The sequence below is a fragment of the Danio aesculapii genome, chromosome 19 (genome assembly GCF_903798145.1).
Source record: "Danio aesculapii chromosome 19, fDanAes4.1, whole genome shotgun sequence".
Taxonomy (NCBI): domain Eukaryota; kingdom Metazoa; phylum Chordata; class Actinopteri; order Cypriniformes; family Danionidae; genus Danio; species Danio aesculapii.
The window spans coordinates 27,635,386-27,658,961 of record NC_079453.1 but is presented as its reverse complement, the minus strand read 5'-3'; the positions used below and the strand labels follow the sequence as shown (position 1 = coordinate 27,658,961).

At 35.1% G+C, this 23,576-nt stretch overlaps 1 protein-coding gene across 1 annotated transcript in view; it reads right to left on the bottom strand.

Moving 5' to 3' along the window:
• The window catches only part of npr1a (natriuretic peptide receptor 1a), a 189,531-nt gene extending 170,928 nt beyond the window's left edge, over positions 1 to 18,603 (bottom strand). The window contains exons 1-2 of the mRNA XM_056479373.1: positions 17,996 to 18,603; positions 16,111 to 16,887 (exon numbers count right to left, since the gene is read on the bottom strand). Of these exons, the coding sequence (XP_056335348.1) occupies positions 16,111 to 16,858 (748 nt within the window). The 5' untranslated portion in view covers positions 16,859 to 16,887; positions 17,996 to 18,603. The remainder of the gene's footprint in view (positions 1 to 16,110; positions 16,888 to 17,995) is intronic.
• Between the last annotated feature and the right edge of the window lie 4,973 nt (positions 18,604 to 23,576).

The window sequence follows — 23,576 nt, the reverse complement described above, 5'->3', positions numbered from 1 at the left end:
TTTCTCTTTTACGTTGGAGAAAAAACAGAGTTATGACAGCTCAGTGTCACATTAAAGCTGCAGTCTGTATGGTTTGTCTCTTTGTCGCCATCTCTGTTTGAAACATGTAATTGCAGTTATTTGTAGATGTATATTCATTATGTGCTTTGAAAGTTGGCGCAGCTCCTCGTTGTGAAGGAATCTAATGTTTTGCTGTGTATGTGTGGCCTGTCAACCTCTGCACTGGTCTGGGAACTGAACTTTGGAGTACGAGATTGCATGTCTTGACAATAGAGCTGGGCGATACAGCAAAAAAAAAAAAAATTATTACAATATCATGTTTCATATCATTCGGAATCGATAATTATTGAATATTTTTTAACAATCCAATTAGAACTATAAGGATTTTTTGTTTAACCACTTTATTTTAAATTTAAAAACATTACTAAGGCAATTAGTTTTAATAGTCAAAAACAAAAATGTATTGAACAAAAATATCTCATCTCTTTATAATAAAATATAAACGTAAGTGATAAAGAGACTCCTAAACCTGATAAATAAAATGCTATAAAGTGTGTGCAATGGTAAAGTGTAAAACTGTACAAAAGCACGCTCATCCCTCTTAACTGGGCGCTTAGCCAAAAAACGCAAAAGGTGCAAATTATATATTCAACAAAGGCAGGAACACCAAAGCTCCAAAAATGCAAAATGTATTAAATTAAAAAGGCTGACACAAAGCGTGTAACGTTGCGAGCCACACGGCTCTTCATCAGACAGTGTTCAAGGAGGTGCTCCTTTTAGTACACTACCGGATCACATGATATCCTATCGCATAACAAGAAAAACAAATATATATATATATATATATATATATATATATATATATATATATATATATATATATATATATATATATATATATATATATATACATATACATATACACACACATACATATACACATACACATACACACACACACACACACATACACACACACACACACACTAATAAATTATACAACTATGATATTTCAAGAGACAATACAGAAATAAACCATAATATTACATCACAAAATTATAGAAAACAGAATGTACCAGGATACAACAAAATATATAACAAAATATAGCCAAAAAAACTTTACCCAAAACCTAATTAACCATTAAAGAATTATTAAAGAAAAGGATAAATGTCAAACTCCTCGTTTAAACCTTTTGAAAACAGAGTATCTAAAGTGAAAATCCAAAAGGCTTTAAGTTGTAACAGCAATTTGTTAAGATCACCCGCCAATGATACAGTAAACCTCAAACTCTGTCAACAACAAATTATGAAAATCAAATCTGAGCTTTCAAGTAAAGAAACCAAGCATCATTATTCAAATACATACTGCAACATTACAAATTGTTGGAATATTGGATGCCTACATTACCCCTATGCCAAAAAAAAGCAATCAACCATTAACTCAGAGGATAACAAACGGACAAACCATTGCCGCAGCTCTGATACAAGTTCATAGAGAAAATGAAAAAGTGCTGCAGTGTTTGGGTGCGCCGTGTTTGTCTGAGGTAATTAGTCTACCATTATTACTGAAATGTGTAGTTCTATTTACATGAATTGCAGTGCAAACGTGGCATTCTGGAAAGTTCAGATGTTTTTCAACTAGGTGCGCCTGAAAAATGTGCGCACGTCACGACACCACGCTGCCTATTTGCACACAAGTCCAATAGGACTTGGACCAAAATTACAAACGTACACCCATATCGCTTCATACCGACCTTTTTAACATACTGTAACCCAACATTGACATATAATACTGATACCGTTTTTTTTCACCCAGCCCTACTTGACAGTTTGACCCAAATAAAAAAATTAATTGGAGAATGTGATCAGTAACATATGAACAACTTGGTTCTGTCAACTGAGGGGAAAAAGTATTACAATAAATCAGGCTACATGCTGTACGTACAAATGCATGCAAATTATTTGTGTTATACTTGGTTCTGAAATTGTTAGCCTTAACATCAGCATTATGTACTGTAAATTTAGTGGTATTAGCATTACATTGAGATTTTAATATGTGTAGTCTGTCATAACAGCATTCCAAAAAAATGCTTATTCAAATGACTTATTTAAAATGAGCCTAATCAACAAGTTTTTTGGGGGGGGACAACTTCATTGTTTTATGTTTAATACACCTTAATTAAAAAAAAAACAATTATGTTAACGTACTCAATTTGTGTTGGGACAACATGAAGGAATTGTGTGGAACCTAGAATTTTTTAAAGTGCTTAAGGATTTTTTCTTTTAACACAAAAAGCCAACGTAATTGCTTTGAATTCTATTGCATTTCACAATCTGTCATTTATTCCTGCTGCTGCGATAAAATGCTATAATTTATATGCTACCTACAGCTCGTTGTATGTGATACAGCCAGAACTCTTTCTGTGTGGATACAGATGTAACGTAATGATACAAACATAAACAACCTGCTCATGTTTCAAGCGAAAATCTACCAGTAAGACACAAATGATAAAACATTACAAGCTATTATGAATCAAGCAGAGTAAAGACATTCGACATTCAGAGTAAAGACATAGTAAAGACATTTGAATTCAGAATTATTAGCACACCTGTTAAATTTTAATTATTTAATATTTTTCCCCCAATTTCTGTTTAATGGGGACAAGATTTTTTTAAACAGGTTTCTGAACATAATAACTGATTTCTTTGATCTTTGCCATGATGACAGTAAATAATATTTTACTAGATATTTTTCAAAGTGCTAATATTCAGCTTAAAGTGTCATTTAAAGGTTAACTTCACAATTTTAATTAGGTTAACTAGGCAAGTCATTGTATAACAGTGGTTTGTCCTGTAGTCAATCGAAAAAAAAAATATTGCTTAAGGGGGCTAATAATATTGACCTTAAAATGTTTATTTTTTCAAACTGTTTCTATTCTAGCTTAAATAAAACAATTAAGACTTTCTCCAGAAGAAAAAATATAGGAAATACTGTGAAAATTCCTTGCTCTGGTAAACATCATTTGGGAAATATTTGAAAAAGAAAAAAAAAATTCACAGGATGGCTCATAATTTTGACTTCAACTGTAGTTATTTGATTATGTACTTGCTCAAATATTAATTTACAGTTATTCTAACCGAAAAAAGTATCCTGCAGCTTTAAATCTAGCACCTTCTTGTAAAAGCTGTTAAATTTTATTGAGTCATAAAAGCAGTGGTTTTATTAAGTGTCGAGATATCACTGCAATAGTAAACAATTCGTGTTTTTTTTGCGGGCATTGCAGCATGTGGAAGTACTTCTGTTGTGAGTGGATGGGTGGCATCTATCTGTGGGTATGTGTGGTCTTCGTTTTTCTTTTTTCGACAGCTCTGTTCTCTGTTAAATGAAAACGCGCGCCTCAGTCGACAGGTGACGGGTCTCGTCGCACCCACTCGCCTGTGTGCGTTCGGACAGATGCTCCCTGTCGCGATGGAAACAACCTGGTTTCTGTTCAGCAGCGTTCAATCATGGTGGATGAAGGAGATTGTGAAAGTGTTAGTCCAGTTGAAGCAGAGTGTGGAGCGCAGCCCATCTCTGAGGTCATTCCTATATAAGAACTCCAGACACAGTCATGCACGGAAAAGTATCTGGATTCTTGGATTTAGTGAAAACAGTAATATATATATACATTCTTTCTATCTATCTATCTATCTATCTATCTATCTATCTATCTATCTATCTATCTATCTATCTATCTATCTATCTATCTATCTATCTATCTATCTATCTATCTATCTATCTATCTATCTATCGATCTATCTATCTATCTGTCTATCTGTCTATCTGTCTGTCTATATATATATATCTATATATATATAATATTTTAATATATAAAATAACATTATTATTTTATTGATTTCTTAAAATAAACGTTCAATTATTAATAAATTATTTTCATTTCACTGGAGAATAAAACACAAGAAATCTCAAACATTATTAGTACAGCAGCAATATTATTGATTATAGTAATTGCAATATTTACATTTTAATTTTAGATTTGTAGATTTCCACATGATTACCAACAATAACAAAAACAACTACAACAATAATAATGACAAAAAACCCCCCCGCAAATTTCAAAAACAACATGCATGACCACAACATCAACAAAACTCAGAAATTCTTAGCAACCATTTAGCAACACACTAACAACCGCTGTCACTGTCACCACGACAACTGCTTTCATCTTCTTTCAGCTGTGCACCTTAGTGGGTTTCACTAAATTAGCCAGGTTGCCACATGGGAACATTTATTTCACACTCCCGATATCATCTGTAACAATGCGAGACAAAACAAACATTTGCAACCAGTATTAGTATGTAATTACAATAGGAAAAGGAATTGATCTATCTCTACTATAATAGGTGATAAGAGCACATATTCCCTCAGGATACTATATGCTGGCATATTTCTCTCTTTACACACAGATCGCTGCTTTGATTTAGTAAACAGTGCTCTGGGGGTAAACACTGACGCAAAAGGCACACATTCAGGATGTAATCCAGCTTTTGGACACAACCATGCTGTTTGAATTAGCTCTATGCCGCCTCCTCAGCCAGAGCACTGACGCTCACAATGAAGCTCTGATAAACCGCCAACACCAACCCAAATCTCCAGTATAACTGATGTATTACTACTTTGATACCTCAGAAAGACATAAAATAGACAATTGTGCAAAGATTGCAGGCTTCATCTCTCTCTCGCTCTCTAAAATATACAATCGATAAGTCTTAATATTGGTAATTCTAACCTTGATATGATACCGTACAAAAATATCGATACTTGATACAAATTTTGATACCATAAGTTTAAATCAATTGACAATATTTATACGTGTCTTAACTTCTTCATTTAAAACCTCAAACATGGTTACGTGTTAAGAATTTTTACTCGTAGTTTGGTCAGGCCAGTTGGTTAGACTTGCCCTGCCAAAATAAAATACCTGTTGATGTTTTGAATTGGGGCAGCACAATTTATCGTTTCAGCATCGGCTTCGCAATGTGAGAATTATGCAATAGTCACATCGCAGGATCTGCAATGTCAAGTTGGGATTATAATCAACCAGAAAACACAGTTTAGAACATACAAATATAATACCTCTAATATAATAATGTGAAAGACTTTTATTTGGATGTGTTTTTTAAAGACCCGTGACTGTAAGATTTCAAGTGAATTTAAACTATTTGGGCACAAGAAATGATAAGGTTTGCCACTTTAACTAAGATTAATTGTGTTTAATTACTGAATACAATAAAGTCTATATGCAGTGTTATATTTTACATTTAACATGTTGAATTTCTGTACTTCAATACTGTTTTGCCTCCACCGAAAACCATAAAGTACTGTTTAATTCATTTTATCTTTGTTCTGCTGTTTTCATCTGTGCTTAAATTATTTTATTTTGTTTAATTTTGTTTATGCAGATGCACTCCCCTGCAAGTCCTTCTGATTAATATAAAATAAGTAATTCTTTCCAAAGAGAGTAATTTTGTGAAACTATATTCCTATTGCAATATATAATCGCAGAAAAATTAAATATCACAATGTCAGTTTTTTCCAATATTGTGCAGCTCTATTTTGAACCATGCAATATTATAATTAATGCATTTAACCTTTTTTATACATTTCTTGATTCCAAGTTCAATATTAGAGAAGAATCTACTTGCCTAACATACATAAATTAAAAAAATTATACAAGACAAGTGTGCACTGATTATGAGGCACAATATGTAAGATTGTTCATTAAAATAACCAAAAACCACTACAATTGGGTTATATATTTTGTTAAGTTATGTACTTAAACTATCCCAAATATTTTGAAAAAGTTACTGACATCATGAATCCTCGAACCAGTTTGGTTTAATGGAAAACAGGGAAACACCAAAGATGCATTGTGTGATATGTGCGTTTTATTAGACTGGACAGAGCAGCATTATAACAGAACCTTTAAATTATTTCATGTTTTTAGAATGATAAAACAGCGCTGATTCTTCCCCATGTGATCAAGAACCATAAACAGTCAACTGTGGCATAACAAAAGCTCTGCTGCTTCCATGCCACATCTTCTGGCCTATCATCAGCAATTGCCTTGAATGCCAATTTGATGACTTTTAGCCTTACTCTACTTCATACTACCTTGATATTAAGTTTTGAATACTGTAGCTCATCCAGGAACATGATTTCTATAGGAACCCCTAATGCTGCGTTCACACCAGCCGTGGAAAAAGTGTCAAGCTCGAGTGATTTACATGTTAAGTCAATGCAAAGACACGAATAGACATCCTACGGTGTAATATGGACTAATGAGGCGGCGCGAATGATGCGATTCGTGCGAATGAGGCGGTGCAAGTTGAGCGTTTTGCGCAACTGACGTGTGTAACGCGCATTTTACACGAATCGCTCGAGTTGGAAAATCTGAACTTCAGCGGATATTCGCGCAGCGTTAACCAAACAGGAGCTTTCTCTTGTATGGCTGTGCTTATGACGTAGCTTCAGTGTCCCGGGGGGAAATCCTCCTGCCGACACCGGACAACAGTTGATCAAACTGGGCTTGGCTCAGTCGGAATCACCACTGAAAGCATCCATCATCCAGGTTAAGTTTCTGAAGGAGTTTATGAACTCACAGATCTGGATGCACCTCTGAAAGGATCTAGTGGTCTCGGACACGGCTCCAAACGAATTGATGCTGTTTTTCAGCCCTAATAAAGTGCATAAACACAGTTATTCTCTCAATAAAATCCATTTAGCAATGGAGCTACAGTCACCGGGCAGACAGAAGCCCTCCCATGACGTGAATCCATCTAATGAAGACAACTCCCATTACTCCCTACTCAGTCAGCACGTCACCAAACTACACCTTTGTTTGTTGTGAATATGCACCTTCTAGCTGCAAACATTACATACTGTGCTTTTAATAAAGAAATAAGCCAATTGTCAATTATTGATTAGTGTTACTGAAAACAACAGGTTGCTGTTTTTAAGACATTTCTTATGCAACCATGTTCACTAGACATAAGTATTTTGACATTATTGGACATACATTTAGCCTGTTGGTGTGCAAGATCATGTAATTAGCAATTGTGGCACAAGTTTTGAGGGGTTCACATTGTTCTAAGCTTGATTCTTTAAGCTATTTAAATCTGAAATGCAGAGTTCACAGCATCAACATTGGAATAAGCCACTCTAATAGAGCTGTGGTGGGACAGGGTACACTATGGTGTGCAGTTACATCATAACAAAATGCTTCAAGTGGTCTGAATGAGAATGTGACTGATAATTAGTGTAAGCTGCAGTGCGTTTGAACTCTGTCAAGGGTTTTGGAGAAAAATAACATTGTATTTTTCAAAATATTTCGATATTAATATATCCATATTATTATATCCATATGTATTGAAATATTGATAATTTTGGCAACATAGTGTCATGAAAATTGCGCAGTGACTTTAGCATGCATAATAGGCATTGTAATGCTTGCTATAATAAATAAGAAACTCAGGCTGGTGACATTCACAATACACTCACCGGCCACTTTGTAAGGTACATCTCACTAGTACCGGGTTGGACCCCCTTTTGCCTTCAGAACTGCCTTAATCCTTCATGGCATAGATTCAACAAGGTACTGAAAATATTCTTCAGATATTTTGGTCCATATTGACATGATCAGGACAAAGTTGCAAGTCTCTTTCTCAAATGTACCTCTGCTCTTTCTGTACCAGCTAAGTCTGCAAACTGATTGATTGCCTGCTCGCAAAGAGAAATGGCAGGGTGACAAGGTCAATAAAAGTAACGGGAGTCATACAAACCGAAATAAAATCATAAACCACAGCCAACAAGAACAAAAGCCACAAGGGATTTTGTTTATGTGGCAATACATGGACTGTTTTGCTTATTTATAGCAGACATTTCAATCATGTTTAAATTTGAAAATGCAAGTTTAGGATTAAAATTTTTATATAAAAACTGTTTAAATGTTGGTATTTAATACAATCAATTCCCTGGCTTAGCAAGGAAAATACACACAAGTCTGTCATATGTGTGTGTGTTTGATTGTGTATGTGTGACTTTTAATTGAATGCTTCTTTAGATGCATTTGTGTTTGTGTGACTCTGAGATCAAGGAATGCAGAGCCCTTATTAAAAGTATGCCATGTTCTGGTTGACATCTAAAAGCCTGTCCTCAAATGCCTGAACCCATTTATTCGCCTTCACACAACAGCAGCCGCAGCAGATTTAGACCCCGTCAGAGCACATAGTGGCCCAGCAGAAGGCCGTTCACACTCACACACTGCTTTGACTGCTCTGCTATCACTCCAGAGAGACAGCAATTACTCACAAAGATAGGGAGTCAATATTCAGACGCGCTGCAGCTATTTCTCGATTGCATGCGGCAAGATAGGAAAAGCCTTTGCTGCGTCTAATGGCATCTCAGACATGCCGTCTGGAGAAATTCAGATTCAGTGCTTAGTAAATTCACATACCAGCCATTCTAAATAGCATGCACAATCACAATTGTTGCATCTCAGATTACAATGCATTAAATCTAGCGGACATATTGCTTTCTGTGGTTGGAGTATGTTTCATATAAGATATTTATAAAATATGTTTATATTTATATTTTACTTTTTTGCATAGAGTAAACCCAGTGAATATCATCTTTGTTTGATTATTAATAAGTATATTTTCTTTATTTTTCAATTAATTTAGCTATGTTTTACTATTGTTTAAATGAACAAAATTATTATAATCTTGTGCCTTCTACATTGAAGAAATTTGTTTCTCTTTGTACTGACAACATATGACAACTAGAGCTTCATCAAGAGGTGATTGAGTTGGCCACTCTGCATTTTCTGAGAGTTGTTAATATTTGGAATATTCTACCAATTAACATTAGTTAGTCTGACCTTAGCACAGTTCAAGCTGCATCTGAAATGCTCTGTAAAAACGCACCAGGAGTGTGACCATGAGGGGTTTAATAATTTACATTTTAATATTATTTATTTTATTATAAATGTGTTGATATTTTTGTTTTATGATTTGTATTTTTCTTCCCATGGACTGCAGATGAAATTTAGCTACACATCTAATTCTGGGGCAGTTCTTTGGCTATCTTTTTATCCTGTTAAATAAAGAATTTAAAAAAATATATATAGAATGAAGATAACTTAAAATTAAATTACTGTTTTTATATATTGTATCATCTTTTGATTTACATGCAGTATTAATATTTAGTTAAAATTTATGAACCAGCAAAACACTCAACTTAATCACAGGGGTCCATTCTTCATACATCACTTAAATGATCTAAGATGATTTGGCATGATTTGGATCTTTTAATCTTGATAACTGATCTCTGGCTAATTTGGTTCTTCAAATAAGTTCACAACTCAGATTAAAATGTCTGGATGAACTGATTTGATATCGCTGCGTGTGTTGTGAAGGACAGATCTACCGATCCTCGAAATCATGATCAGCAGTGCAACGATTAGCTTAAGGCACAGCAGCGCAATGACATCATCTGATTAATATTCAGTTATCCATGTGAGCAAAACTACATGAAATTCGTAGTAAACGTTTTGTCAAATATGATACACAATAACTTTCTACTTTTACTGTGGGCTGCAGGCTTTACACTTTCATGTGTCAAGAGTATTTAGCAATTTATTTAATTTTACTTTTAGATTGGACTTTCTTTACTATAGTTCCTTAATCGGCGTAAGGAATTAATTGGCTTCTTAAATTCATTTTGCTTTAAAAAAGCATTTTGATATCGGTAAAGGTGTCTACACCTTTTGTGAATCATCAAATCACCATCATAATAGCTGTTAAAATGTGCAATTTCTTAAACTATTTACTATTTTCCTAAGATCCTGGATCGTGTCAAATCATTAATAATCAAATCCAGCTAATTGAGTAATCCACGTAAGAAGAACGGACACCAAGTGGCAACAGTCTGCTAATTCAAAAGTGACTGAAACTGCAGTTCATTGACTGACCACCGGAAGCTGGCTCCAGTACGCAGTTCATCTCATAGTCTCTTATGATAAATGTCCAACTTCACAGCAGAAAAAAAGGTGTTTATAGCCTGGTACAAAAAATGGTATTAGTGTACATAGCTAAAATATTACCCATCATGATAACTGTTAGGGGAAGTCATCTGATGACTTCTTATTTACATTATATTACACCACAAATTTTGACATAATAAAGAGCATGGCCGTTTGAGTGACAGGTATCTGCTGCTAATTCCAGCCGATGAACATGGCATATCTGTTGTATTTGTGCTTATATTGTTTTATGTGGATTTAAATAGTCTTTTGATTTTGGGCATTATTTCTTATACTGCGTTCACACCAGATGCGGGTGAATTACATGGTAAGTCAATGCAAAGACCCAAATAAACATTCTGCAGCATGATTTGTGCAAATGAAGCTGCGTGAGTTTATGAACACACAGAGCTGGCTACACATATGAAAGTATATAGTGGACACAGAGCCAAATGAATATACACTGTTTTAGCCTTCCTAAAGCACATAAACACAGTTATTCTCTCAATAAAATCCATGTTAGCCATTTAGCAACAAAGCTCAGTTTTGACAAAAGAGTCACCGTGCAGAAAAAACTCAAAAAAAGAAAGTTCAAATTACTTATCAAGGTTAATTAATATAAACTAATTGTAATGATTTAATTTAATAGAACTCAGTTCAATTAATTACTTACAGCATTAGGGTTTACAGTGCACATGACACAAATCCGCATCTATTGTGAAGTGAATTTGATGTGCGAATGAAGCGAGAAAACTGAAAATGTTCACGCATCTATTTCTGTGCAAATAGTGCAATTTATTCATCTGGTGTGAACACAGCATCACAATGATCAAATAGTTTAGTAGCTGTGCAGTTAATTGTGCTCAAAGACCATTCAAGTATAGCCTCCAATTTACCGGTGAGAGATATTCTTATTTAATTTTACATATGTAAATGCATTTGGATTTCATAAACAGCAAAGCATTTACTAGAACAGATTATATTTGAAATATTTGGAAGTCATTATGGTTTTTCTCCTGTTGAAAAACCTCATAACACTTAATGTGGCTCAATGCAATGCAATGCAGCTGTAAAAGACCGAACACACCAAACACATATTATTAATATAGAATGCAACCAAGCACACCAGGTCAGAACATAATCGAGTCAAGTTTCACCCCCCAAAAAAACGCAATAAAAATGCAACCAGGCATTTCTCACTCCAGATACCTTTTCAGACATAAACTCCCAATCCAGAGATAAAAGGTAGAATTACAAGATATAAAACACTGCAATTTCAGATATGAACTCACAACTCAGCGGAAAAGATTGGAATTGTGAGACATACACTCATTTGTGAGGCAAAATTTGTCATACTGCTCCGTAGTGCTCATTTTACCCAGAAACTGCAAGTAAACCTATATTAAAGTACATTTTTATAGTTTTAAAAAATGTACACTAAAGCCCGCATTTCCAGTTAACCTGTGTTGCTTAATACAAAGTTCATGACACCCAACACCGGCTCATGGTTTTCTTTAGGATGTTGTAAATTGCATCTCTATTCATGCTTTTTTCTCCTTTGCTGTAGCACTCACAGTATCTGAAGGCTAAAGTTTATGCTGTCTAAATGAACCTTATGCCTGATATAAACGCATAAGTGCAACAGATGCTACAGAAGCATTCTAAGTGAAGTCTTCAGAGTTTTGCACACATCCTTTATCCATAAAGTTTTGCCCTGCATGCACTTTTGAAAATAATTCCTAGCACTGAATTAAACATTCTTGCCAATCGATCGAGTCATTTGAGACAGAATATTGATGTACAAGTACATCATTTTCCTCCCATCACTACTGAAAACAGCACAATAAGAGTATACTCTTATTGTATAACAGTATACTCTTGCCTTATACGGGCCACAGACAGTGAAGCACAAATCCATTCTCTCAGCTCTTTAATTCTGTACATCTATCAATTTTCACCTGTCTGTCTGCTTTTTTGCATTCAATCCCTGAAGAAGAGTCGAACTTGCCTCTCATGTCTCTTTCACCTGGTGTGTGGAGCCAACAGAAGTGCATCAATTTCCTGAAAATATTCCTTTTTCACTCTTTCCCCTCTTTTCACGTCTGTATATCTCTGTCTCTCCCTTCATGTCACTCTCCAATTTTCATATTCTCAGAATTTGATTACCCGTCCAAGCTTTTATGAAATGCTCAACTGTTTTTGTCAGGCCCTGGGAATAAGGGCACGGGGACGAGGTAGAGCGTCTCTCTTGCATCTCGTCTGAGTTAATTGTTTCCAGAGCTGTGCTTCAGTGAGCTCATTTCTGAGCCTCAGGCACAGATGAGCTCAGGGAGCTTCTGCTTCCTGTTTTTACTCACCTGTGCAGGTCCTATGGCAGCTCGCAGTAATAAATCTGCACTTAATAAAAGTCTGCAGGCTCTAGTTGTAAATCTGTAAGTCAAATTTCTCTCAATATTTGCATTAGAGCTCAAGTAGATTGTTGTTGTTCTGTTGTCATTCAAGAACATTCTGATAGAATGGTGTCATTTGTAATTGTAATCTTATTCAAACAGTTACATATGCAGTGAATGCATTTTGTATTTTTAAGCATATTTTTGAGAGGCATAACTCTGGAAAAAAATAAAAAATGAAGTTGACAAACGCAGGTTGACAGATTGACAATACTTAAGCTGTTCATTTTTGATATTATTTGCTCATTTAAAAAAAAAAGATTGGCTCAAAGCCATGCAATATTCTGCAATATCAGAACCTGTACAGCCTCCTCACCCTTCTGGATTACTCTGTCCGCATAGAGTGACAGCAGATCAATAAACTCCCTAAAGTATCAGTTTGACAAATATTGCAGCTGTTGGACAACATAATATACTTTTGAGGCTTTTTTAGCCGAGATTGCAGTTGTTTAGATTGCATCTATGCAGTTTATTTATAAGGTCAGTGTCTATTTTAAATATTTTTTTAAATGATTTGGCTTTCTCTTGGTTAATTATATATTAATATCCTGGTTGCAACAGAGAAATACTGGGGAATGTCTCTAGACTGATGGCAATTCATGCCGTTCAGCCTTATAATCTTAAAATGTCAGCAAAATCACCTGTTTTGTCATCACTTTAGATTTTATGCTAGCAAATCATTCAAATACTAGCTCTAAAGTGATGTTGGTGAATTAGTAACGGCTTCTGCTATCCTGATGTCAGCTACAGATGTGAAAGAATGGCGGAAGCAAGTAGTTCCTCATACAAAAGGATTATTAGGCTCTCTGTGCTGGATTTTCTTTTTATATACATGATTATCACATCAAACTGTTGTATATACACAAAATCATACTTGTGATTATCCCATCAAACTGCTGTATAAACGCAATATCACACTTGTAGCAGCGATATGGCTGTACTGTTTATCATCACTGGTGGGACACTAAGGCACTTGGCCTGCTGCGGCCTCATGCCTTTGCACGCCTCTCACCAGTGCCGATATACAGCCATCTCGCACTGCTACGTGATATTGATCATATATAGGCTGCTATTGAAACAAAGACAGGAATTCTGGAGAGACCAATCAGCCTGATCTCATTAGGAAACGTAAATTTTTTTTTTTTTGTAATTATTTTTATCAGTTTAGTGGCTTATTCGTACAAACTAGAGTTCAGTCGTAAAAAGGAGACATGGTACCCACCCCGCTACTTCACCCAACCATCATTGGGGGTCGGGCCAATCATACTAAATTGTATGAATAAGATCGTACGAATTCACAAATGCCTACAAATAAGACACTGAATAAAAAAGTTACAAATTGCTGTGAGATTGTGTTGCAATAACTGACTTAAGCATTGTTTTTCAGATAAACAAACATGTTCACTTGGCAAGTTTCTTAAATATCTCCAAACATTTTATGGTACTTTTATGTTTTAGAAGAGTCAAAAACTTACAGGACCTTTAACATGAAACAAATGTTAAAGGTGCTGTAACATGAAACAAATTGTCAACTAATCTTGTAGGCATATTAGCTCAAACTGACAAATGAATGGCACTAGAATTAATTAACTACTAGATAAACACTAAATAAACATCAGAAGAAATGTGAAAAACATATGGCACAACTTGTATGTAGCCTCTCTATGAGTGTTTCAGCAGAGAAAAAAGTAGCAACAAAACAAGAAAGCTATTCAATGACTCTGAAGCCTAAAAATCATCAATGTCCCATCAGAGTCCCGATGAAATTCAAAAAATGATATGAAAAACAAACTGTCCAAACCTTAACGTATTAAAGTATAGCTTATAATGACAACATGTATGGAAGGTTTTTTGAAACACAGCCAACACCACAGCGCGTTTCAAATGATTATTTATATATACACATATTATTTGGTTGCTTGTAAACATATGGAATTGACGACCAGCTTAATTATTTTCCCCTTGTATCTTTCTCAAGTTGCCATATACATTTAAAGGACAACAAGAACAGATAAAATAATATCTGTGTGGACAGGGAACTGAATTCAACATTCTTATTTAATTCATGAATAATTCATGACACTGTAGAAAAAGAAAACTATTTAGCCTACTACATATATAATGTATTGCTGAATTGGACTACTCTAAACTGTTCGAAATCTCAACAAAACAATATTGTTTCCATTTTTTTTATAACCTCAAAGAGGCTGAAAACTCAAACATCAGTGAAGGACAGAAATGCAACATCCATACTTAAGTAATGCACGGTGACATGAATGTAAGGCAATGTGACATAAAATTGCAGTTCCATTCATAAAGCACATAATAAACTGAACATGCTGTGACTTATATATCCAGTAGCAAAGATCAAAGAGTTTATTATCGAACAGGCTGTCAATTAAAATCAGAAGTAAGGCAAGTAGAGGACTGAAAATGTGCTTCTTTGCATGTAGAAATGAATAGCGTTTTTTTAATTCATGTAATTCATGTAATATATAACTTATATAAATGTAATTTGCAATTAACGGAAAACCTGAATACTGTACTGTATGTACACAGCCAGATTTTTTCTAACCATGAATATGATGCAAGCAGGTTGCACATGTGCTTTGAAATGATTTGCACTAATAAAATGAGCCATTGTTTGTTTCACCCTGCAGAAAGAAACAGAACAAGAGCACTACTAAACATAGAAATAACCATGGACACTATGAGTTAACATGCATGTGTGAAGGGAATAATGGATTAGTACGATGTTAGACTTATAATAGATTTTTTATTTTTCTGATGTTCATTTTACTGTTCCTTTTTGACATTTTGTTAAAGGTGATGTATAAAACATTTTAAAAATCTTACAATAATTAATTAAAAATATATTATTATTATATTTTGCACTTTAAAATAAACAAATTTAAATAAACAAATTTCAGTGCAACTGTTTTCAATTAAAATTGCCACATCAAATAAAAATATGACGTACCACAAGCCTCAAACTAAATGTAATATGATCAAAATTCATTAGACAATTTTGTTATATTAAAAAATAGTGCACCCAAAATGTGTATTTACTCACCATTTGCTCACCCTGAAGTGCCAAACGTTTATAAGTTTAATTTTCTGTTGACCACCATAGAAGTTATTTTGTAGAATGACATCAATGGTAGAAATGAAATATACCATGGAAGACAATGGCTACTGGTTTCCAGCTTTCTTTAAAACACCTTCTCTTATGGTTAACAGAAAAAAAAACATACTCAAACTGGTTTGGAAGAAGTGAATAAATGATGACAGAATTTTAATGTTTGAGTGAACTATTGCTTTAACTCAAGAGTGTCCAAAATCGGTCCTGGAGAGCCAGTGTCCAGCAGAGTTTAGTTGCCTAAACACACCTACCTAGAAGCTGCTAGTATGACTAGTGTAATAAGCTGGCTCAGGTGTGTTTAATTGCAGTTGTAGCAAAACTCTGCAGGACAGAGGTCCCTCAAGGACCGAGTTTGGACACCCCTGCTTTAACCCCAAGGTGCCAGCGTGCCATACATACTTTACATTTCTTCTCCACTCAACTGCATGTCACTTACCGCGGGCTTTGTGGCTGATATCACGGAGAAGTTCATCATAACGTAGGGGTTCTTCATCCTCATTAAACACCAAGTCATCTGCTGTGATGTTGTCTTCACGCATCTGTGTGTACGGCCCCTCCACTGCAAAGTAACATGGCCGGTCATCATTTTTATTATCGTTAAACATGAGCATGGCGTGTTTGTCCCAGCCAAAATGTCGGTGCATCCTGAGCACAAACTCGCCCAGCTTCTTGTGTGTCGGGCCGATGTTGGTAATGGAAGAGTACAAATTGAAACCCAGTGCTCTTGCCCCACTGGTGATCATTGGAACCTCCCAGTGTGTGGTAAAACGGGCCACAGGTGACGACGAGTAGTCACAACCTGGCCCGATGAAGGCCCAGGGGTTGTATGAGAACTTCAGGTCCACAGCCACAAGTGGAGCCACTGAATCGGAACACACTCCTTCCTTGTTTTCGCTGCTATTGAAAACCAGTTGTAGATGGTAACCTGCCAGCAGGTTGGGGTCAGAGTTCACCTTTTCCAGGGCCCAATACAGAGCAGGGCCTACACGGGGCCAAGCCCAAGGGTACTCAGTGTTGTGGAGAGGCAGGATAACTGCCAGGGTGATGTTCTTTTGAGATGGATGGGGACTGGGAGACTGAGGCTGGTTTTCAGACACAGGCTCCAGTTCAACTACTCCAAATGACACACCACTCAGCAGAACGAGAAGAGTGAGCCTCAGCGGCCCCATCCGAAACAATTCCATTTTCAAAGTGGATAGAAAGGACTAAGAATCTGAAATCATCAAGACAGAGACACACTTGAGACACACTTTGGACAGAATTGATAAGGCTCATCACTCACAAAAAGACACAGAAAATTAAATGAGAAAGAAACTGAACACTACTAAAGTGTTTACTATTCATCTCTTTGATTTCAACCTTAAGGAATATTTCCATATTCTTAAAAATTTTGTTTGTATTTTAGTTACAAAGTACTTTTATCAGTGAAACTTTAAATTGCACCAAGTTTCTTTATTTGTGGAAAAGGGGTCTTTAGATCATTAAAATGTTCTTTACATTTAGAAGATAATAGCTCTTTTAAGAAATAACATGTGAAAGAATCTTTAGGTAACAAAAATATTTGTCTGTATCACTGTTAAAATCCATTTTTGTAAACTTTATTTTTTAAAGAGATGACAAAATATTTACTGTTTAAAGATTTTAAAGATTGTTGTTTAAATTACAAAAAACATATATGAAGTGTTTATTTCAGAAGCAAAAACTTCTAAGTGCTTCTGAAATTTCCATCAAAATTGAATATTTCTCTCCCCTCCTTTGTTTATGTTGAGTTATTTCACTTTAAAGTTTATGAAAAGGATTAATTCTTTGCTAAAACAGAGAGATTTCTGAACCTAAACAGGAGCCTGATTAAAATGCTAATTTTAGGGGAAAATTTCAGACGACACTAAGAGGTTTTTGCATTTGAATCCTTCATATTATCTTAAATATTTTGGGGGAATTCAACATGGCTTTTAAATGACACCATTAAAATGGTTTATGAATAACAGGTCTACATTATATAAGCATTTTATTCGCAAATTAAAAGATGACACTAGCTTATAATAAACTGGAATAATCATTCAGTGTATTTCACTGAGCCGTTCTCAACAGTGTTAATGACAGTGTCAAAAACATCAAGACAAACTGAATAAAACCACGTGCTTTGGAGAAGCATTTTTAATCACATTTAAAGTTTAAACTCCACTTTCCTCACATTAAAACACGTTAACTTCCAAGACGTGACGCATGTGTACACAGACCAACATTTACCCCAATTTAAACAAAATTTGTTTTTTATAAGATATCTCATAACAGAAAATAATACTACGTTTCGTATTTACCCCAGTTTAGGCCGTCATAAGGTGTCATAATTCCTCTGTAAATCCGCGCCGTTGTCTCTTATCAGTTGATTCGTGTTTCGTGATTGCTGAGGCAAAACTCTTGTTTCCGCGTCGAGTTTCACAGCTCAAACCATCTCAAACAACTTAAAGAATGAGAACTTTAGTCAGCTGAACCTCTCAATTGAAGCCAGCAGGATTTCTGAAGCCCCCTCTATCTATCTAATGTGCGGAGGAAACGGGAATCGCAAAAAGGAAATATTTCCCCTTCCCGAAGCGTCTGTGGATTTCTCCCAAACTATGCTAATGAGTATTGAGTCTTTAGTTTAAATTGTTCAGCATGTCCTTCTCTCCCTGACGTTTTCCCGACTGGAGAAGATGGTTAAATAAATCTCAGCGGGTGTAGATTTGATTCCGTGCGCGCGCGATGTCAACACAGTGAAGTGTAAGTAAAAAAGCGCGTTTACTTATGCATCCACAAACTCGATTTCTAATTAGAAAACCCAAATGAAATGCAAAGTACAGGTCTATAATCAGGCACACTCTGTGTTTGAAGGCAGTTCTGCCCTCATCATCCTAATCCAGTGAGTGTTTGGTCAGTGCGATGTGAACTCAAGGTGGGAGGAGGAGAGAACTGAGAGAGAGAATGACACAGTGTGCGGATCTGAGAGAGAGGATGAGGAGGAGGAGAAAGAGAGAGAGAGGGAGATACATGTAGAAAGAATGTTTACAGCACTGTTGCGCAGCCATGTGGCATCACTACCTCATTCTCTCATGCAGAACCTCCAATAGATTGATAGACAGAGACAGACAAAAATATAGACAAAGTTATGACAGACTTAATGATAAAATGGTAGAACAATAGTGTATAAAATGATAAAATTAACAATCATCTAATGTTACATGAAATAAACTATTGAAAATGATTAAAAAAAAACTGTAGAAGATTGACCGATAAGATCAAACTAATAAGATACAATGCTAAATTGAACAAAAAAGACAGACAGACAGACAGACACTATGAACATATTAGCAATATTACAAACTATAAACAAATGAACGACATAAAGACAGATCAACAGATAGATAGATAGATAGATAGATAGATAGATAGATAGATAGATAGATAGATAGATAGATAGATAGATAGATAGATAGATAGATAGATAGATAGATAGATAGATAGATAGATAGATAGATAGATAGATAGATAGATAGAATAAACGAATGAACCATACCAAACAAAATAAATAAAGACAGAATGAAGGAATAAACTAATAAGAGAAATTGCTTAAAACAAATTGACAGACAGACAGAAAAATAGACAAAATAAATACAGAATAGACAGAATAAGAGAATGAACTAATGAAATGTAAAGAAAGACAGCCAAATAAACTGATAGATTACTCTGTATTCAATATACACAGTTACCGCCTTGGCTTTTTTAAGGAATACTGAATGATAAGGACATTTATGCTTCAGCAAATCTGAATGAATCATTTGTTAGGTATTGCACCCCCCTGCTTGACACACGTTTGTTGTAGCTACAAGATCAGCATGCCCCACACAGGATGAAGGGCTACTTTATCATTGTACAACAATGACATGACCTCTCGCATGGGAACGCACAGGAAAAACAGCTCGCCGGAGAGATGAGAAAGCAGGACTTGTCGTGTTGTCCCCGTTTGGTGTGAGGTGTGTCGAGGTGGAGTCCCTCTCGACCTCCGGCATTTTAATCACATGCCTTTCTTCCTCCTCATTGTTCCAGTTTTTCGCCCACTTCCTCCCAATTAAAACATTCTATTTTGGTGCAGTCCGCTCAGCTTTTATTGGCCTCTCCTCGGCCCTGGTCTTCATTTGGCTACACCGAATAGCGCCTCATCTTGTGGCATCTTCTCAGCCTGACAAACAACTTCCAGATCAATAAAGCACAGGGAGGACCCACGACCGCTGGCTTCCTGTAAGCAGAGCGTCCTGGGATAGACATGCTGTGCTCCAGGCCAGCGGCTCTTGGTTATGGTTGGTCGTAAATAAGAAGCGTAGGGGGGAGCTGATACACTGTGCGATGCATTCTCTTTTCCCGCCTCCACGAGGGTCGATGTGTTACTCTCAGATTCTCCCAATGTCCTTGTGACCCAGCTGGCCAACTGGCCTTCCATTCACTGCCTGACTGCCCAGGCTGCTTATCTGAACCCTCCTTGCACCTTTGACCTCATCCGGTCAACCACACACACACAACAGTGGCTGTGCTTTCCAAAACAGGATATGTTACACTTTTACTCATTCTCTTTCTCTGAGTATGCTCAATGCAGCATTCTGTGTTACTCTTACTATATACCCCTGAAGGGTATATTATGTCAACTGTCAGCAGTATTATAATTTTCTGTATGAACGAACAAGACCTCCTAAATTTTCAGTATAGATCAGATGATCACACTGCACTGTAAAAAATGAAGTCATGAGCAAATATTTATATGTTGCTTTAACTTATTTTAATAAGTTAATCAGGTTTCGACAATTTTTTTAAGCTATGAAATGTTTAACAAATAAAGTTTGATTGATACAAGTTGAGATGACTAGAAAAAATAATTAAAATCAACACAAAAATGTAAAACAGGAAGATTTTTTTATAGTGTGAACTTGGGCTGTGCGATTTGGGGAAAATATATAAAAAAAATTTTGACAATGCGATTTGATTTACGATTTAATTCAAGCTTCAAGCTAATTTTCAATTAATTGAAGCTTCAGCTCAATAATCTGTAAGCCGTGGCAACAATTCTGACAGCTCTTAAAAATTTCCTTGACGTGGGTTGTCTTGAAGAGTCGTAAGCGACAAATGGGCATTATGATTAGATTCAATCGTTTCTTCTTGTGTAATGCCATAGTTTACGACAACAGATACCATGTCTGCAAAGCCTCACGACACCATTGCAGAAAATCTGGCATGTTATATTTTCTGATGCATAACAGATTGGTTTTGAAGCACTTCACCTCAGATGTTATTCTGTATTTTTGTTTATGTATATATATATATATAGTATATTGAACCCTCTTGCGATTTACTATTAGCAACTTTTCAAATTGCAATTGCGATTCGATTTGGATTAATTGCACAGCTCTAGTGTGGACAACTTAGTATCTTACAATAGAATTTGCTTGTTTTCTTTAATCAAATAATAATAATAATAATAATAATAATAATAATAATAATAAACAAAATAATAATAATAAACAAATAATAATAAACATAATAAACATAAACATAATAATAATAATAATAATAATAATAATAATAATAATAATAATAATAATCAAAATAGAATTGGTCTATATGGCCAAAAAAAAAAAACAGTGTTAGTTAAAAAAGGTCAAATGTTGACAAAAAGATCTTTAGAAAGACTAAAAATTTACAGAATGAGTTTTCAAAGAAATAAAATAGGTAATACTAAATACACTACCTGACAAAAGTCTTGTCGCCTATCCAAGTTTTAGGAGCAACAAATAATAACTTGACTTCTAGTTGATCATTTGGTATCAGAAGTGGCTTATATGAAAGGCAAAGGCCTCTGGATTTTGCTTATTTTACCAAAATAAAATATATTCATGCCTTGATTTTTATTTATTTAATTAGGACAGTAAGGTCTGACTTTGCTTAGACAAAAGTCCTATCACTTGACAGAAATAATGTACAGTATAGAATATATAGTCATGGTGTAGTGGAAAAATAATTAATATTATGTATGACTCCCATGAGCTTGAAGGACTGCATCCATACATCTCTGCAATGACTCAAATAACTTAAATAAAAAATCTTTAATCAATAATTAATATTACTTTAATTAATAAAGTCATCTGCAATAAGGTTCATTTCTGGTAACTGGGCTGGCCAATCCTGGAGCACCTTGACCTTCTTTGCTTTCAGTAACTTTGATGTGGAGGCTGCAGTATGAGTAGGAGCGCTTACCTGCTGAAGAATTTGCCCTCTCCTGTGGTTTGTAATGTATTGGGCAGCACAAATGTCTTGATATCACAGGCTTTTGATGTTGCCATCTCCTCGGCAGATGTCTTGCACGTCCCATACTGAATGTAACCCCAAATCCTTATTTTTTTCTTCACCAAACTTGACTTATTTACTTATCTTGGGTCTATGCGGGTTTCAATTGGTCTTCTTCAGTATTTGTGATGACTGGGATGCAGTTCAACAGATGATTCATTAGAAACATTTACCTTCTGCCACTTTTCCAAATGATTAACTAGAAGTCAAGTTATTATTTGTTACTCTTACTACTGGGATCGACGACAAGACTTTTGTCAGGTAGTGTAGAACAAAACTGACAGACAGACAATTAAAAATTAAAGCAAACAAAATGAATAACAGACCATGATGCTGATGCTAAAAAACCTTTAAATGTGAAACAAATTACATAATGAACTGAAGAAATCCAAAGAGAATTAAGCTATAGACTTAAATTAATTCCATTTAAATTGGTCAAAATGTTCATGATATTTACATATACATTAAAAAAGGTTTCACAATTGACTGATGACTGAATATGTCATCCATTTTCCATCCATACTTATATCTTATACTGAAGGACACACCAATGCCAAGCATGTTTTCTTGGAGACAATACAGGTGAATACCATAGGCTTATTGTTAATTTTACTGCGTGTGTTTGTAATAAACTTCAACATCCATTTCTGCAAGAGGACAACCCCTTATTATTGTATGCTTTTGACTGCATCCAAAATTGCATTCATCATATATGATGAAAAATAAATATATTCATGAGGCCAAGAAAAGAGAAGTGAATAGCTGCATTCATGCCATGTAGTTATTACTATAATTTCGAGATGACAACACATGACATTCTACTCGGATCTTTTCATGTCCTCGGACACAGAATTATGCGTTTCTATGGCAACATTATCAATGCCTAAACAGAATGCCTTTAAAGCGAATCTGCTGCGGCACAGTGGTCACGAGGTACAAGTTGGAGCTCTCTGATTAGTATCCACTCATAATTAGTCATAATTATGAGTTCTACATGGACATAAACCTCTAAATCTCGTAAATTATAATATTTCTGATATATTGTGAATGCAGGTCATGTCAGTAAAGTTACACCCAGTGCTGTGTTATTTGTGATTATGACAACATGGTAATGCAGCACATTACATCAAATTACAATCATATTGACAGCATATATAACATACATTTTTAGGGTTGTTAAATAATTATGCATGCAAAGTTCCAGATGCAACTGATGCAGAGTGAATATTAGAATGGAAAATGATATTTTTTTTTATAATCAGGATCTTTTTTTTCGGTGCAGACTAAACTAACCCTTGAGAAGCACAATTCTAACTTTGAAAAGCACAATATAAAAATCTCAATCTGAATTTCATGACAACTTTTTGGAAAGTTGAAGTCGCTCAGTACGTATAAAGATCATATCATAATGTACCATCTCATAAAGGTTAAGTAAGTAACAGATTTGAAGCAATACTTTATTCAGATTTTCTGGTCAAAGATTTAACTTATTTTTACATGATTTCATGAATTTAGATATTTCAATTGATT